This window comes from Gobio gobio (assembly GCF_949357685.1).
Source record: "Gobio gobio genome assembly, chromosome: 6".
NCBI classification, from domain to species: domain Eukaryota; kingdom Metazoa; phylum Chordata; class Actinopteri; order Cypriniformes; family Gobionidae; genus Gobio; species Gobio gobio.
In genome coordinates this window covers 62,453,752-62,466,251 of record NC_137102.1, presented here as the reverse complement: position 1 = coordinate 62,466,251, position 12,500 = coordinate 62,453,752, and the positions used below count along the sequence as shown (strand labels likewise).

At 46.6% G+C, this 12,500-nt stretch overlaps 1 protein-coding gene across 2 annotated transcripts in view; it reads left to right on the top strand.

Annotated features, from left to right (window-relative positions):
* sugp1 (SURP and G patch domain containing 1) overlaps positions 1 to 12,500 on the top strand; it is a 29,593-nt gene that overhangs the window by 5,241 nt on the left and 11,852 nt on the right. Inside the window, exons 2-7 of one of the 2 annotated variants that reach the window (XM_079820353.1) lie at positions 2,928 to 3,072; positions 3,162 to 3,304; positions 3,384 to 3,620; positions 6,122 to 6,233; positions 6,327 to 6,415; positions 11,953 to 12,076. In XM_079820353.1, the coding sequence (XP_079676479.1) occupies positions 2,928 to 3,072; positions 3,162 to 3,304; positions 3,384 to 3,620; positions 6,122 to 6,233; positions 6,327 to 6,415; positions 11,953 to 12,076 (850 nt within the window). Of the gene's footprint in view, positions 1 to 2,927; positions 3,073 to 3,161; positions 3,305 to 3,383; positions 3,621 to 6,109; positions 6,234 to 6,326; positions 6,416 to 11,952; positions 12,077 to 12,500 lie in introns of both variants that reach the window. The other variant, XM_079820354.1, reaches the window with a different exon arrangement.

Sequence of the window (12,500 nt, the reverse complement as noted above, 5' to 3'; positions counted from 1 at the left end):
GCTGTTTATAAAAGGTAAAAATATCACAAATATGCAGATTTATATATGTCACAGCTGATTGAATATTGCTTCAGGATAAATTTTATTTACAACACACACACACACACACATACACACACAAAAAGGACAAGCTAATGTTTTACGACAAGTGAGTAACAGATTTGTTTGTCTGAAGGATGAACCGGCTTAATGGCTTAAAAGTGATGAACATGTGAGTATATGTTGTCTGAGCTGTAATAACCCCCCCAAAAAGAGGCGCTTTTTGATTGTTTGGTTATTAATTCATTGTTGAAAGTGTGTAGCTGTGTGTGCTCTATGCTAAACAGCCCAAAGTGTCTGCAGGGTGCTAGAGTTCACAGGGCCTGAGATACACACTTGCACCAATCAAAACCAAATGCGCCTATTTTGTTAGTCTGTTTTAAAAAAAAAAACAGTTACGTTTATTATATCACACTCAACATATACTATAATATCACTTTCAGAAGTATTTAAATAACTTCAGGGTTTAAATGACACTGGGATATTGCATTTATACTACTGTATATGGGGATGGGGGGGGTCACATTCCTCCCTTCAGATCCATTTGAATAAATCTTGCGCACATGATCCGGTAAAGTAAAGTATATACTAGATAATGTCATTCCTGATCAGAGTTTAAGAGGTTAATATATCGGACAAATGTTCTTATCAGGCTGATAATGATATATCGTGCACTGAGAGTCTTATCAAGTGCTTGAGTTTAACTCTGGAAAGGTTGTACGAACATTTGACTGTTTCTGCCACAATCCCATGGTTACAGTGAGTGTTCCCGCAGTAAATCACGGAGAATGTTGGGGGTTTGTGGAGTGTAAAGCCGGCTATAGCGTGATCGCTCGTGGCTCAGTGATCTGATGTGGTTTATAGCACAGAACCAGCTCTCAGTGACGCTATTAAAGGGTTAGTTCAGCCAAAACTGTAAATTGTGTCATTAATGACTGAGCCTCATGTGGTTGGACACCCGTCAGACCTCCGTTCATCTTCAGACACAAATGAAGATATTTTAGTGTAAATCTGATGCTCTGAAAGGCCTCCATTGGCTCAACTTTACACTCTCAAGACCCTTAAAAGACACTAAAGACTAAAGTTACAAAGTCCATCTCACTACAGCGGCTCTACAATAACTTTATGAAGACGAGAATAGTTTCTGTGCGCAAAAAAACCCTAAATAACGACTTATATAGAGATGAAGCGTTATGAATCAGCGAGTTGATTCAACGATTCGGAATGTTATGAATCAGTGAGTCGATTCAGTGGTTCGGAGCATTATGAATCAGGGAGTCGATTCAGCGGTTCAGAGCGTAATGAATCAGGGAGTCGATTCAGCGGTTCGGAGCGTTATGAATCAGTGAGTCGACTCAACGATTCGGAATGTTATGAATCAGTGAGTCGATTCAGTGGTTCGGAGCATTATGAATCAGGGAGTCGATTCAGCGGTTCAGAGCGTAATGAATCAGGGAGTCGATTCAGCGGTTCGGAGCGTTATGAATCAGTGAGTCGACTCAGCGGTTCGGAGCGTTATGAATCAGTGAGTCGATTCAGCGGTTTGGAGCGTTATGAATCAGCGAGTCGATTCAGCGTTTCGGAGCGTTATGAATCAGCGAGTCGATTCAGCGGTTCGGAGCGTTATGAATCAGCGAGTCGATTCAGCGGTTCGGAGCGTTATGAATCAGTGAGTCGATTCAGCGTTTCGGAGCGTTATGAATCAGCGAGTCGATTCAACGGTTCGGAGCGTTATGAATCAGCGAGTCCATTCAGCTGTTCGGAGCGTTATGAATCAGCGAGTCGATTCAGCGGTTCGGAGCGTTATGAATCAGCGAGTCGATTCAGCGGTTCGGAGCGTTATGAATCAGCGAGTCGATTCAGCGGTTCGGAGCGTTATGAATCAGCGAGTCGATTCAGCGGTTCGGAGCGTTATGAATCAGCGAGTCGATTCAGCGGTTCGGAGCGTTATGAATTAGCGAGTCGATTCAGCGGTTCGGAGCGTTATGAATCAGCGAGTCGATTCAACGGTTCGGAGCGTTATGAATCAGCGAGTCGATTCAGCGGTTCGGAGCGTTATGAATCAGCGAGTCCATTCAGCTGTTCGGAGCGTTATGAATCAGCGAGTCGATTCAGCGGTTCGGAGCGTTATGAATCAGCGAGTCGATTCAGCGGTTCGGAGCGTTATGAATCAGCGAGTCCATTCAGCTGTTCGGAGCGTTATGAATCAGCGAGTCGATTCAGCGGTTCGGAGCGTTATGAATCAGCGAGTCCATTCAGCTGTTCGGAGCGTTATGAATCAGCGAGTCGATTCAGCGGTTCGGAGCGTTATGAATCAGCGAGTCCATTCAGCTGTTCGGAGCGTTATGAATCAGCGAGTCGATTCAGCGGTTCGGAGCGTTATGAATCAGCGAGTCGATTCAGCGGTTCGGAGCGTTATGAATCAGCGAGTCGATTCAGCGGTTCGGAGCGTTATGAATCAGCGAGTCGATTCAGCGGTTCGGAGCGTTATGAATCAGCGAGTCGATTCAGCGGTTCGGAGCGTTATGAATCAGCGAGCCGATTCAGCGGTTCGGAGCGTTATGAATCAGCGAGTCGATTCAACAGTTCGGAGCGTTATGAATCAGCGAGTCGATTCAACGGTTCGGAGCGTTATGAATCAGTGAGTCGATTCAGCGGTTCGGAGCGTTATGAATCAGCGAGTCCATTCAGCTGTTCGGAGCGTTATGAATCAGCGAGTCGATTCAGCGGTTCGGAGCGTTATGAATCAGCGAGTGATTTATATAGCGCTGAATTCAAGCACTTTCAGTGTCAGGTGATCGGCCGGGTTTGTGAGATTCACCTGTGTGTGTGTGTGTGTGTGTGTGTGTGTGTGTGTGTGTGTGTGTGTGTGTGTGTGTGTGAGACAGGTCGTGGCGGCAGGAAGACTCATCAGAAGAGTAAGTTGAATGTGATCATGCGGCAGGAGGAGCTGATCGCTCAGAAGAAGAGAGAGATCGAGGCCAAACTGAGAGAACAGGCTCAGCCCAAGCCAGACCAGAACAAAACCAGCAGGTGAAGCTCGGCTCTGAGCACAGCATACGTGATCACATCAGTGTGTGTGTGTTGATCTCTCTCTCTCTCTCTGTGTGTGTGTGTGTCAGCTCTCCTCCCTCAGAGGCTTCATCCTCCTCCTCCTCTTCCTCCTCCTCCTCCTCATCCTCATCCTCCTCCTCCAATAAGTTTGTGAATGATGGCAGTTTCCTGCAGCAGTTCCTGAGGATGCAGAAGTCCAGCTCTGATGACGGTGAGAGTGTGTGTTTCTCTCCATCATGTGACGTTATAGAGGAGTATCAGCTTCTGTAATGTGTGCTCGTGTCCTCTAGGATCCCTCAGCCCCGCCCCCTGCGCTCAGAGCCAATCAGCAGCCGGAACACAAGCTCAGAAGAAGAGCATTCTCATCGGGAAGCGGCCGGGTCTGGGCGTCAGCAGCATGATCAATCAGTTCAAGAACTACTCTCAGTCCAAGAAGCCGGCGCTCCCTGCGGCCCGGCCCAGTGTCTTCAGCTCCCCCGATGATGAAGATGAGGAGGAGGATGATGCACAGTTTCTGGAGGTCAAAGGTATCACACTCCGTCTCGTTCTGGCCACTGAACTTCCTCTAAAGGCTGTTGACTGTAGCGTTCTCCCGGGTCATTTAACACCACAGACGGACGTAATCACACACACACACATTTGCACACACACACTGTGTCTGCTCTCCTCACACACCTCATCATGTGACAGGGTTCCCACTTGTCCTGGAAAATTTATGACAAATTTTCCAGTCCTGGAAAACACATGGAAAATTAGAGAAAATGTCCTGGAAAATCTTTTTGTTGTCTGGGAAAATTCTTTAAAAAAAAGTGATTTCTTTAGCCGAGTATAACGAGTTTATCGCTGGCCCAAACAATTAGCGCTAGTTGCAGAAACACTGAGTTTGATGTGTGTGAGTAGTATTTTGAATAATGATGTTTAGTCTTGCTAACTGCTCAAATGTATGCAGTGAATGTTAACCCGTGAGCTTCTCCCTAATCACATCATTTTGATATAAAGTCACATTTGTGTGTTATAAAGTCAGAATTGCGTGATATAAACTCGCAAGTCTTTTCTTCACAATTGACTTTTTTGCGCAGTTGTGAGTTTATATCCTGCACTTCTGACTTCTTTTCTCAGAATTGTGAGATCTAAACTGCAATTGCAAGTTATAAAGTCCAATTCTGAGGAAAAAAGAATTGCGACAATTTTCGCGTTTATATCACAAATATATAAACTCGCAATTGCGAGAGAGTCAGAATAGCGAGATAAAAAGTCACAATTACCTTTTCTTTCTATTGTGTGGTGTAAACAAGCTTCCATAGTCATAATGTATGATTAAGAGCTCATATTGAAAAATGCTGGATTGTTAAGTAATAAGCAATAAACTGGACGGCTTTTGCAGACTTAGAAAGCAATATTTGGCGTGATTTAGAAAGCAATATTTGGCGTGATTTAGAAAGCAATATTTGGCGTGATTTAGAAAGCGATATTTGGCGTGATTTAGAAAGCGATATTTGGCGTGATTTAGAAAGCGATATTTGGCGTGATTTAGAAAGCAATATTTGGCGTGATTTAGAAAGCAATATTTGGCGTGATTTAGAAAGCAATATTTGGCGTCATTTAGAAAGCAATATTTGGCGTGATTTAGAAAGCAATATTTGGCGTGATTTAGAAAGCAATATTTGGCGTGATTTAGAAAGCAATATTTGGTATGAATTATGTGGCGTTCACACCGGACGCGATTCGCGCGAAGGTGGACGCGTGTACATTTTGAGTTTATTCGCGCGTGAAATTCACTGCACAACAGATGCGAATTCGCGTCATGGGCGGGGCTTCCGCCAGCAGCTCGTCTCGTTGAGAAATGGCTGACATGGGCTGTGTTTACATGTCTTTTTTTTTTGTTCATATCTACTGTTAATGTGTGACAAAACGTAGTTTTAAGACTTTTTCAGTCGATAATGTAGTTGTTTAAAGCTCAAATCTGTGGTTTATTTACATAAACAGTGCCTATTTGAACATTTTATCTGCCGTTGTCGGAGCTGTGAGCTCCAGCGGACAGCGCGCTCAGCGCACGTGAAAGCCGGCGAGGGCAACCTTTCCTCGGCCAGTCCTTCTGCCGTCTGCCGCTGGCTCTGATGTCTCTGTGGCGTGTCTCGAGCTATAATTCGTCTTGTAACGGCCGATCTTTGCTCTCATGGATCTATAATTTGTTCCCTGGCAAATCGTTTAGGCTGAGGTCAAAGATAAGTTTCATTACTTTATATTTTTAGGCTATAACTGTATGTTGCAGTTGTAACGTTAGCCTACTAGCACTGACTTTGAATGTTTGACTGCATTGTTTGCTTTATTTCATGTATAGCTTGTTATACATTACTGATACTTTTGTATTATTGGTCATACATAAACTTGCATTTAACAAAAAGAGACTGGGTTGTGTTTCATGTCATTTAATGTTATCACAGTGATAATCATATTGTCTGAACCAGATATTAATATACAGATTTTCTCCTCATTGTTGTCACTACTAGAGCAAGCTCCTGATTGGTTAACGCGGCGCGAAATATCCGCCAAAGTTCAGATTTTTCAACTTGAGCGTTTCGCGCGATTCGCGCGTTCAAAACGCTCAATTCGTGTCCTTCGCGCCGCCTCATTCGCGCGAATCTCGCCACCTCATTCGCGCGAAACGCGCCGCAGAATGCCATTTCGCGTCTCTGCATTGACTTAACATGTAAATCACTCGCGCGAATCGCGTCCGGTGTGAACGCACCATTAGAAAGCAATATTTGGCATGATTTAGAAAGCAATATTTGGCGTGATTTAGAAAGCAGTATTTGGCATGATTTAGAAAGCAATATTTGGCATGATCCTTGTCTTTTATTCCCGCCGTAGTAAAATTGAAAATGTCCTGGACAATGGTTGCTGAGAGAGTGGGAACCCTGATGTGACCTCAGAAGGCGAATGAATGTGTGTGTGGTGGCGTACAGGACAGATGATGTGTTTGCGTTATGCTGGCGTTCTCATAGCCTGCTTAAAGTTTCCCCCCCAGAGGACGGAGACCTGCGGCTCATCGTCGACAAGATGGCCATGTTTGTGGCGGAAGGCGGGGCTGAGCTGGAGAAGAAGGCCATGGAGGACTACAGAGACAATCCCGTCTTCTCGTGAGTTACACAGCCGCTACTCACACACTAACTCCATCGTTTCACAGCAGCTTCATTCAGTTCATCCAAGAATCCCGTCTCTGTCTTGTGCAGGTTCTTGTTTGAGAAGAACAGTAAGGACTATCTGTACTACAGGAGGAAAGTGGCAGAGATCAGAAGAGACACGCCCGCTCCGGCTGATGGTGAGCAGAAACCCCACACACACACACACACACACACACACCTCTCAAACATTCATCAACCAGACACGTTTAGGACTGAGTGTGCACACTACAGGACGGAAGCCGCGATTTACACGAGCTTTGCATTTCTTTATTTGCATGTGATTGTAATGAACTGAAGTGTTTTAGTCCTTAGTTCCTCGTCCCACAGCGCAACAGCAAACAAAATATAGAAGTATAATGATCATGGCCAAAGAACACACGTCATGCCAACACGGCTGCAGCGTCAGACCAACTGCAACAATGAGCATTAAAAGACATTTGAAGATGTTTTTAGTTGTCCTGACAAGCCAGAGCCACACCATTGGGTCAGGGAACGCGCCATTGGGTCTGGGAACGCACCATTGGGTCTGGGAACGCACCATTGGGTCTGGGAACGCACCATTGGGTCTGGGAACACACTATTGGGTCAGGGAAACCGCCATTGGGTCAGGGAACACACCATTGGGTCTGGGAACGCACCATTGGGTCTGGGAACACACCATTGGGTCAGGGAAACCGCCATTGGGTCTGGGAACGCACCATTGGGTCAGGGAAACCGCCATTGGGTCAGGGAACGCACCATTGGGTCAGGGAACACACCATTGGGTCAGGGAACGCACCATTGGGTCAGGGAAACCGCCATTGGGTCTGGGAACGCACCATTGGGTCAGGGAAACCGCCATTGGGTCAGGGAACGCACCATTGGGTCAGGGAACACACCATTGGGTCAGGGAACGCACCATTGGGTCTGGGAACGCACCATTGGGTCTGGGAACACACCATTGGGTCAGGGAACACGCCATTGGGTCAGGGAACGCGCCATTGGGTCAGGGAACGCACCATTGGGTCTGGGAACGCACCATTGGGTCAGGGAACGCACCATTGGGTCTGGGAACGCACCATTGGGTCTGGGAACACACCATTGGGTCAGGGAACACGCCATTGGGTCAGGGAACGCGCCATTGGGTCAGGGAACGCACCATTGGGTCTGGGAACGCACCATTGGGTCTGGGAACACACCATTGGGTCAGGGAAACCGCCATTGGGTCAGGGAACACACCATTGGGTCAGGGAACACACCATTGGGTCAGGGAACGCACCATTGGGTCTGGGAACGCACCATTGGGTCAGGGAACGCACCATTGGGTCTGGGAACGCGCCATTGGGTCAGGGAACGCGCCATTGGGTCTGGGAACACGCCATTGGGTCAGGGAACGCGCCATTGGGTCTGGGAACGCACCATTGGGTCAGGGAACGCGCCATTGGGTCTGGGAACGCACCATTGGGTCAGGGAACGCGCCATTGGGTCTGGGAACGCGCCATTGGGTCTGGGAACGCGCCATTGGGTCAGGGAACGCGCCATTGGGTCAGGGAACGCGCCATTGGGTCTGGGAACGCGCCATTGGGTCAGGGAACGCGCCATTGGGTCTGGGAACGCACCATTGGGTCAGGGAACGCACCATTGGGTCAGGGAACACACCATTGGGTCAGGGAACACGCCATTGGGTCAGGGAACGCGCCATTGGGTCAGGGAACGCACCATTGGGTCTGGGAACGCACCATTGGGTCTGGGAACACACCATTGGGTCAGGGAAACCGCCATTGGGTCAGGGAACACACCATTGGGTCAGGGAACACACCATTGGGTCAGGGAACGCACCATTGGGTCTGGGAACGCACCATTGGGTCTGGGAACGCACCATTGGGTCAGGGAACGCACCATTGGGTCAGGGAACGCGCCATTGGGTCAGGGAACGCACCATTGGGTCAGGGAACGCACCATTGGGTCTGGGAACACACCATTGGGTCTGGGAACACACCATTGGGTCAGGGAAACCGCCATTGGGTCAGGGAACGCGCCATTGGGTTTGGGAACGCGCCATTGGATCTGGGAACGCGCCATTGGGTCAGGGAAACCGCCATTGGGTCAGGGAAACCGCCATTGGGTCAGGGAACACGCCATTGGGTCAGGGAACACGCCATTGGGTCAGGGAACGCGCCATTGGGTCAGGGAAACCGCCATTGGGTCAGGGAAAACGCCATTGGGTCAGGGAACGCGCCATTGGGTCAGGGAACGCACCATTGGGTCAGGGAACGCACCATTGGGTCAGGGAACGCACCATTGGGTCAGGGAACGCACCATTGGGTCTGGGAACGCGCCATTGGGTCAGGGAACGCGCCATTGGGTCTGGGAACACGCCATTGGGTCTGGGAACACACCATTGGGTCTGGGAACACACCATTGGGTCAGGGAACGCGCCATTGGGTCTGGGAACGCGCCATTGGGTCAGGGAACGCGCCATTGGGTCAGGGAACGCGCCATTGGGTCAGGGAACGCGCCATTGGGTCTGGGAACGCGCCATTGGGTCAGGGAACGCGCCATTGGGTCTGGGAACGCGCCATTGGGTCTGGGAACGCGCCATTGGGTCAGGGAACGCGCCATTGGGTCTGGGAACGCGCCATTGGGTCTGGGAACGCGCCATTGGGTCTGGGAACGCGCCATTGGGTCTGGGAACGCGCCATTGGGTCTGGGAACGCGCCATTGGGTCAGGGAACACACCATTGGGTCAGGGAACGCGCCATTGGGTCAGGGAACGCGCCATTGGGTCAGGGAACGCGCCATTGGGTCTGGGGGCGGGATTTCAGATTCCCTCTGCACACGATAGGATAGCGCTACAGCCAACCAGAGCAGCAGAAGGTGAAGCGGAGCGGTTGAGAGATTAAACTTTCGCAGCATCCGGTCGGCTAATCCAGGGTGGCCGCGGGTCCATAAAAAGTCTTAAAATGCCTTAAATTCAGATTCGATGGGTCCTAAATATTTTTGGTCACATTACCGGTAAAATGTCTTCAGTCTGTCGGACACTGTGACTGTTCTCATTGGACAAACCACAGACAGATTTCTCCCCGCTGTAACGTTAGTCACTGCTTCGTCAAAAAAAGAAATAAGAAATAAAATGAGCGTAATGGCAAACGTAAAGAAATTCACATTAGAAACACACTGAGGTAAAAATTCAACATGTTTAGTTTATTTATAATATAGTCCTATAGTTAAATAATATACCATGACAAATGAGCTATTTTGCTGAGTATTTTCACAAGTGCACGTTACATTGATTTAAGTTCAACACACAAGTAGTAAAGTTACTTACATTTTTATTCACAATATTCACTGTTTTGTTTAGTTTCACCAACGAAAATAAATAGTTCCAATCAAAGTTGACGGCAGAAGTAAGCCATTTCGCGTTCTCTACCACCTACTGGTGGTTTAGTGTATGTGTTTAAACATTTCTTATTCGTATATCCCTATTCAAATTTTTATTTAAAACATTAATCTCATAACATTATTTTTTGCAGTTGTAATTTTGCACTGTAAATTATTTAATTTGATTGATAACAGCCCTATAGTAAATTCTTGACATTTTTAAGCTGTACTTTTTAAGAGCACCGATGGATATATTACTTCAGAATAAATTGTTAATACCACCAAAAAGCTTGTTGATATGATACTTTGTGTGGATAAATTGGGCTTTTATTGTTACATTACACTGTAGTGGACATCAGTGAACATCTCAAGTATGTTATGAAAGATACAACAGAATGATCTGATTAACTATTTACTTTATGCAATATGTGTAAAATGGCCATAAATAAATAAAAAAAGAAGTGTACTAATGGGAGTAGTAATTGGCAACATTTTCATTAGAATATCTAATATTTCATGGAAATATTGATATATAATTTATTTTCCTGTTCACTCGTTGTGTCTTCCAAAATACCTGATTTACATGCTTTAAGTGCTTTTAAGTTGCTCTGATGTCACTACAGTGGACTTATGAAGCCGATTCGTAAGGCCGCTGTTCTCCAGCTTCTGTGTTTACAGTCGCACGCGGAACCGCCACAACTCTGCCGTCATTATGTTAAGCCCGCCCACCGACTCTATACACACTGTGATTGGCCTGACCAGAGTTTGGTTTTTCCAGCTCGCAAGCCAACGGAGAGTTGCTAGAAGACCCTGTAAATGACATCTGCTGCCGCTAGTGTGCATCTAGATTTCTCGGCTATTTTTTAGGCAAAATGGCTGAAAAATCATATATACAATCACTGATAAAATGATTTGATGGTTTATCATCTTTTGACCAGTAGGTGGCGCTGCGACTAAACTGATGTGGTCAGAGTGAGGTCACAATGAAACCGTATATCAAAGCATTGCAGAGACGCAGCCTCAGAGTCGCTTTGGCATCGAGCCTAAACGTCGCCGCTGCGGTGTACGAAAATGGTTTCGTGTATCAGCACGAAATCCATAACATTAGTCCAGCACAGTCTGAAGATGATCTTATTCAAAATTGGTGGAAATCGGACTAATGGTCTAGGAGGTTTGAAAAAATAGTTTTTTAAAGAAATTCAAAATGGCGGACAGGTTTGGCTGACTATGACCAAGGCACATATTAAGACCAGATTCATTACAATAGACAAAATGAATCAGAAGTTATTTGCATTTTTGGAAAGTCATTATAACTCTTGAACTCAAGGTGGCGCTGCCCTGAAACTTTGAGTACCTTCAGGGTTTGGTGCCAAAGACACATACCGAGTTTAGTAACGATACGCCAATGTGATCTTAAAATATAGCATTTTACGACAAAATTCAAAATGGCTGACGCTTAAAATGGCTGACGCTCAAAATGGCCGACGCTCAAAATGGCTGATATGGGAAAATTGGGTATCGTAGTGCTCGGCATGATGCCCCGAATCTAAAGAGACCAGTTTTAAGATACCAAAAGCATTAAAGGTGCTGTATGTACGTTTTTCACTTTACTAAAGCATAAAAATACCATAAAATGTGTGCAGATATTTAGGAAAAACACATACTCGTTTCTCAGAAAAGCAGTGCTACAGCCAGTTATTCTACTTTGAATGTGCGTTCTGTGTGGGAAGGTCTATTGTTGTTTTGGTCTGTGATGATGCACCAGTTTACCCAATAGTATTTCGACACCACTGGTTGCCAGTTGGCGGAAAACACTGTGCATTACAGCCATAGAAGCCACCGAACAAACCACTATTTCAACCACTAGTCAATCTTACTTACCGCACCTTTAAGAAGTCATAAGCAAAAATAGCCATTTTGTAATCTGTTAATTCTAGAACTCTGGAGGGAAAGCCAAGTACAAAAATCTGTCTTAATATATATTATACAGCATATCTGAGTGAATCGCTTTGCAAACAAGAGCAAATGTAGGGCGGGGCTTGAGTGTGTCTGTGGTTTGCTATTGGTGGATCTCATGTGAGTGACAGGTGGCCCCGCCCTCGTCACCTGTGATCTCTTCAGTCGTGTAGTGTGCACTAGAGGAGATGCTGCTGACCACTGATGATGGCGTATCATGAGTGTGTGTGTATGTGTGTGTGTGTGTGTGTGTGTGTGTGTGTGTGTGGCAGCACACACCCCTGTCCTCTTCCCTCTCTCACTCATAATGGAGCTTGTTTAGTGTGAGTTGCTGCTGGTTCTGATAGGCTGCTTTAAGTCTCCTCCTCAGTGGACGACAGCACCAGGAAGGTGGCGGAGAAGCTGGCGCGCTTCGTGGCGGACGGTGGCCCGGAGGTGGAGATCATGGCTGCTCAGCACAACCGGGACAATCCCGCCTTCAGGTACTGACCCCTCGGGGACCAGGCTCCTGTGTGTGAATGAGTTCATGAAAACAGAGAATGAAAAGAGTTCATGAATTAATGACGAAAAGATTCGTCAGTAATTCAGCCTCACACTATAGAGACAGAGCGTATTTAGGCCACGCCCACACCGGGGGGAAAACAATCCAACGCTCTCCATTGACTCTGCATTGCGTGAGGCGCCTCATTGTCATTTCGGACTTATAACAAAAAACAGAACAATGTCTAAAAGCTGATATGTGACAAAGTGTACAGCAAACAAGCTAAACAACACAGAAATAAGTTTTTATAAGCTGTGGACCAAAAAAACGAGCGTTTAAGAAGATAAAAGTGGATACATGCAATAAGAAGTGAAGCTTCAGCTGAAGAATGGGGACATTTTGGGATCCTGACACTCAGTGTGCCT